This window comes from Molossus molossus, unplaced genomic scaffold (assembly GCF_014108415.1).
Source record: "Molossus molossus isolate mMolMol1 unplaced genomic scaffold, mMolMol1.p scaffold_m16_p_6, whole genome shotgun sequence".
Classification (NCBI taxonomy): Eukaryota; Metazoa; Chordata; class Mammalia; order Chiroptera; family Molossidae; genus Molossus; species Molossus molossus.
The window spans coordinates 26,647,023-26,662,606 of NW_023425399.1; the positions used below are offsets into that span (position 1 = coordinate 26,647,023).

The 15,584-nt window shown below is 39.9% G+C and overlaps 1 protein-coding gene across 10 annotated transcripts in view; it reads right to left on the minus strand.

Moving 5' to 3' along the window:
- The window catches only part of UBOX5 (U-box domain containing 5), a 39,258-nt gene that overhangs the window by 8,583 nt on the left and 15,091 nt on the right, over positions 1-15,584 (minus strand). For 4 of the 10 annotated variants that reach the window (XM_036244911.1, XM_036244909.1, XM_036244907.1 and 1 more), the window contains 3 exons: positions 5,147-5,317; positions 3,718-3,808; positions 1,438-1,532 (listed from right to left, as the gene is read on the minus strand). In XM_036244911.1, coding sequence (XP_036100804.1) covers positions 1,438-1,491 — 54 coding nt within the window. In that variant the 5' untranslated portion in view covers positions 1,492-1,532; positions 3,718-3,808; positions 5,147-5,317. Of the gene's footprint in view, positions 1-1,437; positions 1,533-1,671; positions 1,890-2,871; positions 3,130-3,713; positions 3,809-5,146; positions 5,318-12,446; positions 12,488-15,584 lie in introns of those variants that run through there. The other 6 variants (XM_036244914.1, XM_036244913.1, XM_036244912.1 and 3 more) reach the window with 6 other exon arrangements.

A 15,584-nucleotide genomic window follows, 5' to 3' on the forward strand; every position in this document is an offset into this window, starting at 1 on the left:
CGTCTGAAAAAAAATGAATGGAAAAATATCTTCAGGTAAGGATTAAAAAAAAAAAAAGAGGGCAGATATACTGGTAGTTTTTTATTTCAGGGGATAATAACATGCACAGATGTTCATTAAAGTTTTCAATTTTGTATTTGGACTACCCATTATAACAAGTTCCCTAGGAAGGAAAAACAAAAAAACTTCTTGTAAATCTATAAATGATGAAACTTGGCTTTAAAAAAGAAAATGTGTGGCCCTGGCTGGTTTGGGTCAGTGGTTAAAGTGTCAGTTCATGGACCCAAGGGTCTAAGGTTCGATTCCCGGTCAAGGGCACATTCCTGGGTTGCAGGTTTGATCTCTAGCCCTGGTCAAGGCTGTGAGGAAGGCAACCAATCAGTGTCTCTCTCTCTCTCTCACATCAATGTTTCTCTCTCTCTCTCCCTCCTCCCCTTCCACTCTATCTAAAAATCAATGAAAAAATATCCTTGGATGAGGATTAACAAAATAAAATAATGTTTTAAATGTGTGCATAGGAACAAGAATCACAAAAAACTATGGGAAATTTAAAACAGTGAATGTGCTAGAAGTTATTATAAATAACTTCTTCTCCTTTTAACAATTTTTTTTTTTTAATCTTCATCTGAGGACATTTTTCCATTTTTTGTTCAGATAGAGTGGGAGGGAGAGAAAGGAAGAGAGAGAGAGAAACATTGACGTGAAAGGGACACATCGACTGGCTGCCTCCCGCATGACCCAACCAGGGCCAGGGACAAACTGCAACCAAGGTACGTGCCCTTAGCAGGACCCGAACCCGGGTCTCTCTGGACCACAGGCCGATGTTCTAACTGCTGAGCCAAACAGGCCAGAGCCCCTTTTAACAATTCTAATACTTGTTATAACCATTGGAAATTTTAAGATATCTTTGTTTGAAGGAGTCAGTTTAACAATCTGGGAATCTGAAATAATATGCCGAGTGCAGAAACTCCAAATTAGGGGGGGTTCGATTCTCCCAAGAGCTTCCTATTCCCTGCTCTGAGCTGTGGAAAGATACCCTCCTTACACAAGAGGTGGCAGCTGAATTTATACGAAGAATAAGAAATACAAATATAAGCCCTTATTTCTAGCATCTGAAATGACAAGAACTGGCGGTGGGGAGGTGGGGAGGCGGGGGGGTGTTTCTACCTTCACTGACTTTGAGTGAAATTAAAATTTACCATCAAAGGGAAAGCACAAAATGAGTCCCAGCTCACCTCACAACGGAGCTGTCTGACTCTAGAGGTGCAGCCTGACCCGATCTTATCTAGATACCATCTGATGGCATCTAAAACAATGTGGGTGAAAACACATTAAGCCTGACTTAGGTTCACTCTACAAGGCAGGAAATGGGGCAAAACATTAAAAAGAGATACAGTGCACTTATATATATGTATATGCTTGTTTTGTTTTTTTTACCTTGTTGCAGTAAATTCTTGGTCTGAACTGTGGGAGGCAAAGATTTATTACCATCTTTGTGGCTGAAAGGATAGCTTCCAAGCATCAGAAACGGCCTTAAATAAAAAATAAAACTTGATATTAGACAAGTTAAAATTCAATTCTAAACTTCTGTTTGATTCCTAACAGAAGAGAATTAAACAGTATAACAACAAAAACTTTCATATACACATACTTCTCGTGGCCTATACTCACTCTCTTTTTATCTTACATGTGATGCTGGGGAAAAATCAGTCACTGAAAAACTGCAGAAGAGACTCCTGTTGCAGACTGAGCAGGATGGCAAAGATTGCTGGTTCTCTGGCTGGCAGCTGTTCGAAACCCAGCGGAGGCTAGGACCTGTCAGCTTTGTGGGGGCTCCCACAGGAAAGGGAGGGCCCAAAGGGGCTGAGCTCAGAAAAAGAGCAAACCTCCTTACCCAGAGGGTTTAGAATGGAAAGGGTCACAGAAAATAATCATAGTGATACTAAGCATCTTTGTTATTTAGCACGTCAATGAAATTACATTTTCTTATTAAAACAAAAACAAGAAAAATAAAAAACATTATTGAGAAATGGAAAATCTTTGGGTTGGAAAGTACTTTTTAAAAAGGACAGCTAATCCAAATACTCATTTTAATGATCAATGTCCAGGGTGGGGGAAACAGGAAAAGGTGGTCAAAAGGTACAAACTTCTTAGCCCTGGATGGTTTGGCTCAATAGTTAGAGTATTGGCCCTCGAACCAGTGAGTCTCAGGCACAATTCCGGTCAAGGGCACGTACCTCAGTTGCAGTTTGTCCCAGGCATGCGGGAGGCAACCAGTTGATGTGTCCCTTTCACAATGATGTTTCTCTCTCTCTATTCCTCCCTCCCTCCCACTCTATTTAAAGATAAATAGAGCCCTGGCCGGTTTGGCTCAGCGGTTAGAGCGTCCGCCTGCGGTCCGGAGAGACCCGGGTTCGGTTCCCGCTAAGGGCATGTACTTCGGTTGCAGTTTGTCCCCGGCCCTGGTTGGTCATGCGGGTGGCAGCCACTCGATGTGTCCCTTCACGTCGATGTTTCTCTCTCTCTCCCCCTTCCTCTCTCTCCCTCCCACTCTATCTGTACAAAAAATGGAAAAATACCCTCTGGTGAGGATAAAAAAAAAAAAAAGAAAAGAAAAGAAGGTACAAACTTCTGGTCTTAAGAAAAATAAGTTCTAATATATAATATACAAAATAGTGACTACAGTTAACAATACTGTATTTATATTTGAAAACTGCTAAGAAAGATCTTAAATGTTCTCATCGCCAGAAAAAACTGAAGTGATGGATGTTAACTAATTTATTACAGTAACCATTTTGCAATATATAAATCAAATAATTATGTTGTACAAAAACTTTTACAATGTAATATGTCAATTATAGTGCAATAAACCTGTTAGAAAAAAATGACCAATGTCCAATAGCCTTTGGTACTCTCTGTAGAGACGTAGGGAAGTCACTAGAAACATCCCACCCAGTGGGAAGCTTGTCCAGTGGATCTGAACTCCTGGGTGAAGCCAGGCCGTCATTCTATGTTTTTCCATCTGGCCGACAAGATCATGAAAAACTCTGCCAGCCAATAAGGACAGGGCCACCCTCTGGCGTCTTTGTTTTCACGATCCGTTGGTGCCCCTTGCAGAGGTCAGGCATGTTGGGTGTCCTGTAATATTTTAGTGGGCAATTTCGGCATGGTGAAAATCTGACACAGCACCTTTAAATATTTATGATCTCAGCCTCGTCCCTAACACAGTTTTACCTATAAACACAAAGTAAATGTAACCTGGTTTTAATATATGCTAAATTCCCTACGAAGGGAACTTCCATTTAAGTCATAAAAATATTGCATTTTGCTTTGTTCAGATCTTTACCAAGAGATGTTTACCATTTCTGAAAACCACATCACCAAGAGTGATGCTAACATACTTGACAGTCTGCATCTATCTACATTCTAGGGGATTCTACATGTTGGTAAAGCTTCTGATTACTTCTTTATGCTTTCCAGTATGGTCATAAACAAACATTTATACACAACAATAAATTTTATTATCATAATAAAAAATTTCTCCTTTATATTACTATTATGGGGTGTGTGTGTGTGTGTGTGTGTGTGTGTGTGTATGCATGTGTTTATGTATATATGAATATACAAGGTGGGGCAAAAGTAGGCTTACAGTTGCCCATATGGAAAACAACACAGTAATTAATAATAGTACAAGAATAAACTGTTTCACATACTCACAACTGTAAACCTACTTCTGCTCCACCCTGTGTGTGTGTGTACACTGCCACTGGAGTTCTCTCGCCTCCTCTTTGCCTTGACAGGAAGGGCTCTAGTAAGAAAAAAGGACCGAAACTATGCTGTAATAATCAAAATGCTGAAGTTGGCTGACATTAGTAAGATAAAGGACCACTAGTCTGCAGTCACCTCCATCCCCCAGTCCACATCTTAGGCCTATTTTTCCCAGTTTCAGGGGGAAAAAAAACAAACTCTGGCAGAGGAAACAATGCCAATTCCTTGAAGTATTGATTTGATTTCCTACTGGGAGGCACTAATTTCACCAACATTTACATTTTTCCTATCTCCTTGCTATTTTCTTTGACATTTCACACTGTGGTCTTTTAACTTTAATTTATTCTACATGTCATGAAATTAATATCTCTGAGAACCTAAATGCCAAGACCAGAGCAAGTTGGGCGGGGTCTTCTTGGAGCCCTGACAAAGAGCTTTCCTGTGAGTGTGAAGTCAAATGAAAAAGTCTTTAAAACTTATTGTGCACCCAACTCAACAGTAAATGGTAGCAGGAGATGGAGCTGCCCAGATGTGACAACCCTCAGGGCAACTGCCCTTTGCCTTTAACCCCTGGCTCAGATACCTTCTTCCGTGGCCTGGATATGGATAGATGACCAGGATAAGAGGGGCAAGTCTGAACAATGGAGGGCTTTCAAAATTTGTTATCTCATACTTTTAAAAATTCTACCGCAGATACCTGAAAGGAAAGAATCTGACTGCCCACCAATCAATGCAATAATTTAAAAGGTCTTATCTACACGCTGTCTCAGCAAACACAGGGCTCACTCTTCTAATGCATCATTAGATAAGGACTCAGTAGTAGTAAAAACACCACTGGCCTGGGAGGCACATACACAAAATGGCTTAGAGGAGGTTACCAGGGATTTTATTAGATTTAAATCTTACCAACTGGTTAGCCCTAAAGTGAGTACTAAAATCCTTATTTTGCAGATGAAGAAACTGAGGCTCAAAGAAAGGTAAAGCTGGGACTCATATTCCAAACATTCCCAAACCACCTTGGTTACTGTCTACGTGGCCATCACTTACCTTGAAGGATTTGCCAGGAAGTTATATAGACACCTTACAACTTTTTTCCCTGTTACTTATGCCAATGTGTAGTATTACTCATTTTTTTACAAACCAAGGATTCCAAACGTAAAGGAATGTGGCTATGCTCTAGCATGTAGACATTTGGAAACCTTGACTGTCCTTTCCAACATGTGTTGAATCAAACCACACACTGATTTTTGAGGAAAATCTTCAGGTAAGCAGCCTTCTAGCATCGTACCTCAATAGAGGCTGATTCCATTAGTCAACTGTTAAAACCTATGAACCTGTATCTGACAGAAACAGCCAATGTGTTCTTCACAGCACTTACCAAAATCTAATTTGAGAGAATATCTATGAGACTGTTCAGTCCATCCACGTTAAATCCTTTTCAGTGCCAGCCTAAGTGGCACCTCGTGCCTCCTTGCCCGGCATCCCTGGTGACTGCTGCATTCATATTGCACACCAACATATGAGACTTCTTAGCAGTGTGAATCCTCAGCTGTAGCAAAAATAAATATCACACATTGGTAAAAATTCAGTGTGGTCAAACCATGAAGATTCACAGGACACCAGGGTGACACAACACCTGAGCTGAGAACCAGTTTTAGTCTGAAATGTACTACTCCACGGAGCTGCCCTCACAGTGCACTGAACCATCTCACGCTTATCCCAGCCAGAGCCACACACACTCCTCACTCCATGGCAAATGCTCCTGACCAAGCTGTTCACTGGTTCTGTGTGGCCCATCAGCAAGGGATTTAAGAACCAGCTCTGTAAAGCTGGGTGCTGTTCGTTTCATTAGGTTATCAAAATGATCATTCCCTACTTGGCAGTTATCTTCTTCTGGAGACCCACGAGAAAGCTCTCTTTGGCCTCAGTACTAGGAACAGCTGTCTCTTCCAATCAACTCAATATTTTATGATAAGAATATGAATTATATAATTGATCATGATCATTTATTTTGGCTACTAGAAAGCTCAGAATAAAGTCTGGTCTATCCCTCAAATTTATCTTTGCCTGAATTCTTCACTTATGTCAGTATATATCATGAAAGCTATCTTAAAATAATTTTGGAATAGGACAGGGTATAAATAATAAACCATTCTCCTTTTGGTGAACATTTAACTTGTTTGCAACTTTATACAATTACAATATTAGTATAAAAATCTTAATTAGATTTTTGTCTTTAGTACAACTTTTTTCATAAGGGCTCCTACATGTTTCTTGTTAAGCTTGCTATTTATGAATAGGATTCTTTTATCTCATTAATTTTTCTAACCAGTTATTGCTATATATAGGAAAGCTTCTCACTGTGGTATCTTCATTATGTGTTCAGTTGTCTCACTGAACTTATTGATTTTAACATATTTTCTGTTGTTGTTCTGAAGGCTTCTACCACCTCAATGAGAGCCTCCTTCTCAGAATGGTCACTCTTACTTATCTCTCATCTTATCACATAGCTAGAACTTCCAGAATTATATGAAATAATAGAGTTGCTTTGCTTGTTTTGTTCCCATTAGAAGATGCCTCTAGTGCTTCATCTTTGAACATAATTCTGACTGTACATATTAAAATACTCTTTTTATGTTAACAAAGCATTCTAATTTTCAGTTTTTTTGTTTTGAATATGCTTTGGCCCAGCTGGTGTGGCTCAGTGGGTGAGTGTCAACCCATATACCAAGAGGTCTGGTTTGATTCCCAGTCAGGACACATGCCCAGGTTGTGGGGCCCGATCCCCAGTGGGGGACAGGCAGGAGGCAGCCAGTTGATGTTCTCTCTAATCAATATTTCTGTCTCTCCCTCTCCCTTCCTTTCTCTCTAAAAATCAATAAAGAAAAACTTAAAAAAAAAAAGTATAATCATAATAGCAATAATAATAAAAATAAAGAATGATTGGTGAAGCCCTGGCCAGTTTGGCTCAGCGGTTAGAGCGCCGGCCTGCAGTCCAGAGAGACCCAGGTTCAGTTCCCACTAAGGGCACGTACCTCGACTGCAGCCTGTCCCCGGCCCAGGTTGGGTTGTATGGGTGGCAACCACTCAATGTGTCCCTTTCACGTCGATATTTCTCTCTCTCTCTTTCTCCCTTCCACTCTATCTGAACAAAATATGGAAAAATGTCCTCGGGTGAGGATAAAAAAAAAAAAGATTGCTGAAAACAAATTAGAATTGGTGATCAAACTGAAACAAGTGACTATGCCATTACAGGACAAGTGTGGCAGACCCTTCTAAAAATGTTACAAATGATGGCATCTGTTTCTTTGGGAAATAGTGATGCCCAAAAGAGCCTATAGGACTGGTTGCCATCTAGGTCTTTGTATGCTCTTATCACCTTTCTGGTTCCAACACCCCTGGAACTTTTAAGGTCAGGTGTCTCCTGCCTAATGCATAATCCAGAAAAGAATAGTTCACAACATGAAAACGCAAATAGCCTCGTCCAGAAAGACTGCCTCCTCAGTCCTGCCTAGGAAATGACCAAATGTTACCTTAACTCTTTGCAAACACTGTCCAGTAAATAATTACAAATTACAGCCTCCTTCTCCAAATTGGGCATCTAAGTACAAGAAAGATTAGGTCTGAGTATATTGGGGAACACAGATCATGGCTAAAGTACCCTGCAGGTCAGAGAAGCAGCTAGGAGCCAGATCATATGAGATAACAAGGTAACTGAGGTTTATAGGCAGATATTAATTTTCATTACAGAGATTTTTTCCTTTTATTACAAACTATTTCAGATAAAAAGGTAAAGATTATAATATAGTATTCTTATACCCACCACCTAGAGTTAACAAATGTTAACATGATGGCATGTTTGCTTCTCATTTCAGTGTTAAGAGCAAAAAATTAAACTATAAACAAAAACCACCACCAATCCTATTTCTTCTCCCTTTTTATCAAGAAGCAAGAATGTGAAGTTGGTGTCTCTCATTCAAATCAGTACAGGTATGTGTATCCATAAACAATATACAGTTTATGTATTTTTAATGTGCCTTAATAATAATGTACCATGAGTATCATTTTATAACTTTTCTATTAAGCATTATTTTAAGGTTTTCTGTGTTGAAATGTGTATATTTAGTTTATTTATTTATATATATATTTAGTTTATTAAACTTCATAGTCCTGTTCACACGTCTTGAGGTATTAGGGACTTCCTTCTAACAGCAATTATGGACTGTAAAGGTCTGTAACAGAGCTTTCTGCAGATGACAATCAGAGAGGAGAAGGATGGTTTAAATCAATGTTTTCCAATTTGTGGCTTTGAAATCAAGTTATGGATTGAAGAAAATAAATAAATAAAAGAAAATGCAAAATATTAAAGTGCACACAGTGCCCTGGCAGGTGTGGCTCAGCGGTTACAGCACTGGCCCATGGGCCAAAGGGTCTTGGGTTCGATTCCCGGACAAAGGCATGTACCTGGGTTGCAGTTTCAATCCCTGGCCCTGGTCGGGATCATGCGGGAAGCAGCCAATCGATGTCTCTCTCTCACACTGATGTTTCTCTCTCTTTCTCTCTCTCCCTCCCTTCCACTCTATCTAAAACAACCAATAGAAAAATATGCTTGGATGAGGATTAACAACAAAAAATAAAATTAAATAAATAAAGTTCACATAGCATTATGTCATGAAATTTTTGTGTCCATTTCATACAAATACATACAACAAATGTATATACTAGATTCAATATAAAATGTATTTCTTATAGTGCTCTTAATGGAAAACTTTAAAAAACACTGGCCAAAAGTATACTCAGAAGTCAGGGAAGAAGTCACAGGACAAAATTTGAACTGGACACATATCAGATTTCATGGGCAATTCTGAAGAGTGACAGATATTACATACTAATGGTACAATGGACAATATGTTTTTTACTACAGGAGCCAAGACACAAGAAAGAACAGGAAGAAAATGAGAAGGATACTAGAGAAAGGACAGTAAGAGTCCAGGCACAGAGATGGGACTATGTGAGACAGGTTCAGGAAATGTTGAATATGCCACTTAACTGGCGGAGGAAGGAGGCAGGCTGGAAAGGCAAACAGAACCAGATGAGAAGGGCCTTGAAAGTTGCCAGGGACTACTTTACCAAGCACGCTGAGGAAGTGTTTTTCCACACCACAAATCAAGAATCATGAACTCGCCTGGCTGGTGTGGCTCAGTGGCTGAGCATCAACCCATGTACCAAGAGATTTCTGGCTAGGGTGCATGCCGGTGTGGTGGGCCCAGCCCCCAGTGGGGGGCATGAAGGAGAAGGCCAACTGGTGTTCTCTCTCATCGATGTTTCTCTCTCTCTCCCTCTCCCTTCCTCTCTCTCTAAAATCAATAAAGAAAAAACAAATTTTTTTAAATCATGAACTCAAATTACCAAGCCATAATCAGCATTAAAAAAAAAAATTTAAGTCTTGGCCTGTTTGGCTCAGCGGTTAGAGCATGCCTGTGGTCCAGAGAGACCCGGGTTTGGTTCCCACTAAGGGAGCGTGCCTCGGTTACAGTTTGTCCCTGGCCCTGGTTGGTCGTGCGGGTGGCGACCACTCAAATGTGTCCCTTTCATGTCAATGTTTCTCTCTCTTTCCCTCCCCTCTCTCTTCCTCCTACTCTATCTGAACAAAAAAATGGAAAAATGTCCTCAGGTGAGGATAAAAAAAAAAAATTAAGAATAGCCCGGCCAATGTGACTCAGTGATTGAGCGTCAACCCATGTATCAAGAGGTCACTGGTTCGATTCCCGGTCAGGGCACATGCCCAAGTTGTGGGCCAAATCCCCGGTGTGGGGCATGCAGGAGGCAGCCAATCGATGTTCTCTCTCATCGACGTTTCTATCTCTCTCTCTAAAAATAAATTAGCAAAAAGAAATAAAAAATAGAAAGGAAGTGTCAAGAGGGCAGCATATGTGAGGGTGAAAAGTGTAAACTCTCTGTTTCAGATATAGATATAGATATCTGAATCTTCCTTCCTGGGTTTCGATGTAAAAGCTATTTATTACTAAGGGTTGTAGTAAGAAAAAAGAAATGTGTGAAAACCACTGGTCAGAGGGAAGTCATAGAAGGCTTATATCCAGGAAAATAAAGGACACTTATGAAAAGTCTGCCATTAACCTCCTAGATAACAACAGCAATTCTAAACCACTTAGGGGTAATTTGCCTTTAAAGGGGTTCCTCCTTCCTCTAGCTGATGTGTTCCTACCATCTTTTTTGCACTACACGAAGGCCTATCTTTGCAAATGTATTCTTAAAGACATCAAATGAGTATCAAAGTACAAACTACTTAAAAATAAACCAGCAGTCTCAGTTTTTCCCTTAACATTTTCTTTAATTTTTTTTTGAGAAAGGGTATTCTTTAAGATGAAGAAGGAAGAAAATGGACTATGTTTAACATATTACTGAGCATCTCACAAGGATTTCAAAGCTACCTTATAAGAAATCTTTTAAGATTTTTAAATTAACCTTTTAAGATCACTGTAGGTTCACATGCAGTCTTAAGAAACAACACAGAGAAATCCCATGTACCCTTAACCAGTTTTGCTCAATGGTAACATCTTGCATAGCTATAGAGTAACATCACAACCAGAAAATTGACAATAATATAATCTGAATATGGATCTTATTCAGAATTCGTAAGTTTTGCATGCACTCATTTGTGTGTTCTTATGTATTTAGTTCTATGCAATTTTATTCTCTGCATAGATTTGTATAATCACTACCACAATTAAGATATAGAACAGTTGCCCTGTCTGGTTTGGCTCAGAAGTTAGAGCGTTGGCCCACAGACCAATGAGTAACAGATTCAATTCCGGTCAAGGGGAAGTACTTTGGCTGCAGTTCATCTCCGGCCCTGGTCAGGTCGTGCGGAAGGCAATCAGTCGATGTGTCTCCATCACATCGATGTTGCTCTCTGTCTCTCTCTCTCCCTCCCTCCCACTCTATCTAATGATAAATAGAAAAGTATCCTTGGGTGAGGAATAAAAAAAGAAAAAAAAAAAGATACAGAACAGTTCCCTCACAAGGATGCCTTTAAGAAGACTTCTATTTTGCCCAGCCAGTGTGGCTTAGTGGTTGAGAGCTGACCCACGCACCAAGAGGATGACAGTTCAATTCCCAGTCAGGGCACATGCCCAGGTTGTGGGCACGATCCCCAGTGGGGGGCATGCAGGAGGCGGCCCATCGATGTTCTCTCTCATCAATGTTTCTATCTCTCTCCCCCTCTCCCTTCCTCTCTCTCTAAAATCAATAAAGAAAAAAAAAAGCCTTCTATTTCATAAGTCCAAATATTCTATTACCACAGAAGTCTTGAAGTTCTAAGCCCCTCAAGTGAACACTCCGGTTAATTCCATTACCCACACTGTAAGAAACAAACTTGAGTGACATGTTTATTCTTTTTTTTTTTTTTTTTTAATCCTCACCCGAGGATATTTTTCCATTTTTTGTACAGATAGAGTGGGAGGGAGAGAGAGAGAGAAACATCGACGTGAAGGGACACATCGAGTGGCCGCCACCCGCACGACCAACCAGGGCCGGGGACAAACTGCAACCGAGGTACGTGCCCTTAGCGGGAACCGAACCCGGGTCTCTCCGGACCGCAGGCCGACGCTCTAACCGCTGAGCCAAACTGGCCAGGGCGACATGTTTATTCTTGGAGTACTTGTCTCTTAAATGATAAATACGACTATGTAGAAAAATGCAAAAGTATATACAAAGAAAGAGAATACAAAATAGAATTATGATCATCTATTTGTTAGAAATCTGTATTAGAAATATGTACACATGAAGAGTTTGGGAGGCAATGGTGGACAAGCAGAAATTTTAAATATGCATTGTATTAGGGTAGTGGGATAAGTTTTTTTTTTCCCTTTCATATGTTTAAAGTTGATGTCAGTAGTTGAACAACTGCATGGGTTCCCAAGATCTCAGTATGATATCAGAAAGGAATGTAGCTCTAAATGTATGCACAACAGTATTTCTTGCAGTTGACAGCCCCTAGAGGATTGGATGTCTAGACGGAGACATATCTTTCTCCTCTGCCTCCTGTAGTTAGGCTGAGTAAGGGAAGGTGCAAGGGAAAGGCTGAGAAGCGATCCAAAGGTAGGGTGACCAACCATGTGGTCTCCTCAGGACTGAGGTACTTCCCAGAATGTGGAACTCTCAGCACTAAAACCAGGAGAGTCTTGGGCAAGCTGGAACAAGTCAGTCATCCTATCTGGAAGGTTTCTGTCTGTGCTTCTCTGGAGCCTGAAGCAGCCAAGCAAACCTTTTTGTTAGAGTACTCAGAACCTGGGGGTGGGGAAGCATGGATGGATAGTTAGAAGAGGATAAGGTGATCCTAACACTTTCCGAATACTTGAGCATCCATCTTCCTTTGGCCTACAAAGAAGTTGCCATGGCCAAGTTACATAACCTGATTTTGAGTCTTATGAAAATGTAATGGAAAGTAATTCTGGCAGTTACATATATTTTAAAGACTAGGCTCAAGCAGGTTACAGAGGGAAAAAGAGAAGAAGAAAAGATTACCTGTCAAATAAGAGAAAAGCATTTAACCTCAAAGAGTGGGTGGAATACCAATGCACTAAGCAATTTTATAAATTGGGTACTTCAGCGTTTAAAGAAGTACAATACTTCTTATAATTTCTACATTGAGTTACCTGTCCATCCATGAAAAAAATCTGACTTATATGCACTCTTCTTAGAGCTGTTTAAAATGAAAGATGTCTGTGATCAGAACATAAGTGTGGGCCCTAAAAAAGCTTGCAATCTTATACACTTGGAGTCAATTCACCCTTCAAGGGTAAGTATTATGCTAGGCACAAGTAGACACTTTCTAAAATCTCATAGGCTTGCCCTGGCTTGTTTGGCTTGGCAGTTAGAATGTCAGCCCACAGACCAAAGGGTTGTAGGTTTGATTCCCAGTCAAGGGCACATACCTGGGTTGCAGGTTCAATCCCCGGCCCTGGTCAGGGTTTTGCAGGAGGCAACCAATCAATGTGTCTCTCTCACATCGATGTTTCTCTCTTCCTCCTCCCTCCCTTCCACTCTCTCAATGGAAAAATATCCTCTGGTGAGGATTAACAAAAACAAACAAACAAAACTCATAGGCTTAAAGCAAGGCATAGATGGGTATAGTTTTTACTTTCAAGAGACCCACAGACTCAAAATAAGGACATGGACAGAGTTCTAATACCATTTACTCAGTGCCTTAATAGCAATGTCAGCAAAATGCTATGGGAACCCAGATGAGGCAGCCAGGCTCTCCATGTATAAACCTGACCTTAACTTTACCCCTCTCCTCAGGCCTTATTCTATTTGTTCTTGCCCCTCTTCTGAATCCTCAATTTATCTCTACTTACTAGACCCTTCCCTAAACATGGAAACATTCAAGTCTCTTTTGCCCTCACCAGCCTGTCAAAAAACCATGCCTTATCCTGGTTAGTTTTGCTCAGTGGTTAGAGCGTTGGCCTTCGGAACAAAGAGTCTCAGGTTCGATTCCCAGTTAAGGGCACATACGTCGGTTTTGATCCCCAGCCCCAGTCAGGGTCATGCGGGAGGCAACCAACTGATGTGTCTCTCCCATATCAATGTTTCTATCTCTCTCTCTAAAAAAAACAAAAAAACAAAACAAAACAAAACAAAAAACCAATAAACATATATTTAAGTAAATAAATAAATAGAAAAAAAAAGAAAAGGAACTTTCTCAATACAATAAAGGACATTTATGAAAAACCCAGAGCTAATAAACTCAATGGTGAAAGACTGAAAGCATTCCCCCTAAGATCAGGAACAAGACAAGGATGCCCACTTTCACCACTTCTATTCAATTCAGTACTAAAAGTTCTGGCCAGAGCAACTAGGCAAGAAAAGTAAATAACTGAGTACCCAAAGTGGAACGAAAGAAGAAAAACTATTTCTATCCACAAATGACATGATCCTATATATAGAAAATCCTAAAGAATCCACACACATACAAAAAATTAATTAAAAGAATTATGCAAAAGCGCAGGGTAAATCAGTTGTATTTCTATATATTAACAAGGAGAAATTTGTAAAGGAAATTAAGACAATTCCATTTACTAAAATAGCATCAAAGAGAATAAAATATTTTGGAATAAATTTAACTGAGGAGGTATAAGACTTATACACTGAAAACTACAAAACGTTGATGGAAGAAATTAAAGACGACCTAAATAAATGGAAAGACATCCTGTGTTCATAAAATGAAAAGACATCCTGTGTTCATAATATAGTTAAGACTGAAAGATGTTGCCCTGGATGGGTGGCTCAGTTGGTTGGAGCATCATCCTGTATTGCAGGTTCAATTCCTGGTCAGCACACATTAGGAGGCAACCCATCAATGAATGTTTCTCTCTCCCTTCCTCTCTCTCTAAAAGCAATAAAAACAGCCCTGGCCGGTTTGGCTCAGCGGTTAGAGCGTCGGCCTGCGGTCTGGAGAGACCCAGGTTCGGTTCCCACTAAGGGCATGTACCTCGGTTGCAGTTTGTCCCCGGCCCTGGTCAGTCGTGCGGGTGGCAGCCACTCGATGTGTTCCTTTCACATCGATGTTTCTCTCTCTCTGTTCCTCTCTCTCTCCCACTCTACCTGAACAAAAAATGGAAAAATGTCCTCGGGTGAGGATTAAAAAACAAAACAAAATAAAAGCAATAAAAACATATCCTAACATGAAGATTTAAAAAAAAATAAAGATCGAAAGATGCTAAATACCATTAGTCATTAGGGAAATACAAATCAAAATCACTTCACAACCACCAGGATGGCTATTGAAAAAAAATACAGAAAATAACAAGTGCAAGTGTTAGCAAAACTGGAACCCTAGTATATTGCTGGTTAGGAATTTAAAATGGTACAGCAACTATGGGAAAGTGTGGCAATTCCTCAATAAGTTAAATATGAAATTAACATATGACTTAGCAATTTCACTGCTAAGTATATATACCCAAATGTACTGAAAATAGGTGTTCAAACAAAACTTGTATATAAATGTTCACAGCAGCGCCCTGACCAGTTTTGCACAGCGGTTAGAGCGTTGGCCTGCGGACCCAGAGAGTCCCGGGTTCGGTTACTGCAAAGGGCACGTAGCTGGTTGCAGTTTGTCCCTGTCCCTGGTTGGGTCAAGTGGGTGGCAACCACTCGATCTCTCTCTCTCTCTTCCCCCCTTTCTCCCTCCTGCTGTCTGAAGATAAATGTGCAAAAAAAAAAAAAAAAAGTTTACAGCAGCACTATTCACAATAGCCAAAACAATCCAACATCCATCAATTGATGGATAAACAAGATATGGTATATGCACACAATGGAATATTATTCAGCCATAAAAAGGGATGAAATATTAGTACATGCTATAACATGGATGAACCTTGAAAACATTACGCTACATAAAAGCAGCCAGACCAAAAAAGGCTACATATTGTATAATTTCATTTAAAAAAAAAAAATTTAGAATAGGTAATTCCATAGAGACAGAAAGCAGATTAGTAGTTGCCAAGGTCTGGGGAAAAAGAGAAATGTGGAGTAATTGCTTAATGGGTGTGGTGTTTTCTTTTGGGGTAAAGAAAATGTTCTAGAACTACATAGTGGTGACTGGTTGCACAATATCAATGTACTAAAATATTACTAAATTGTACACGTTGTTTAAAATGGCCAATTTTATGTGTAATTTACCACAAAACATTCATTGCTTATCTGAAACTTAAATTCAACTGGGCATCTTGTATTTTATCCAGCAATCCTAGTCCTACTCTAAATCCTGCTAAAGTTTCCCCTTCTCTTCAAAA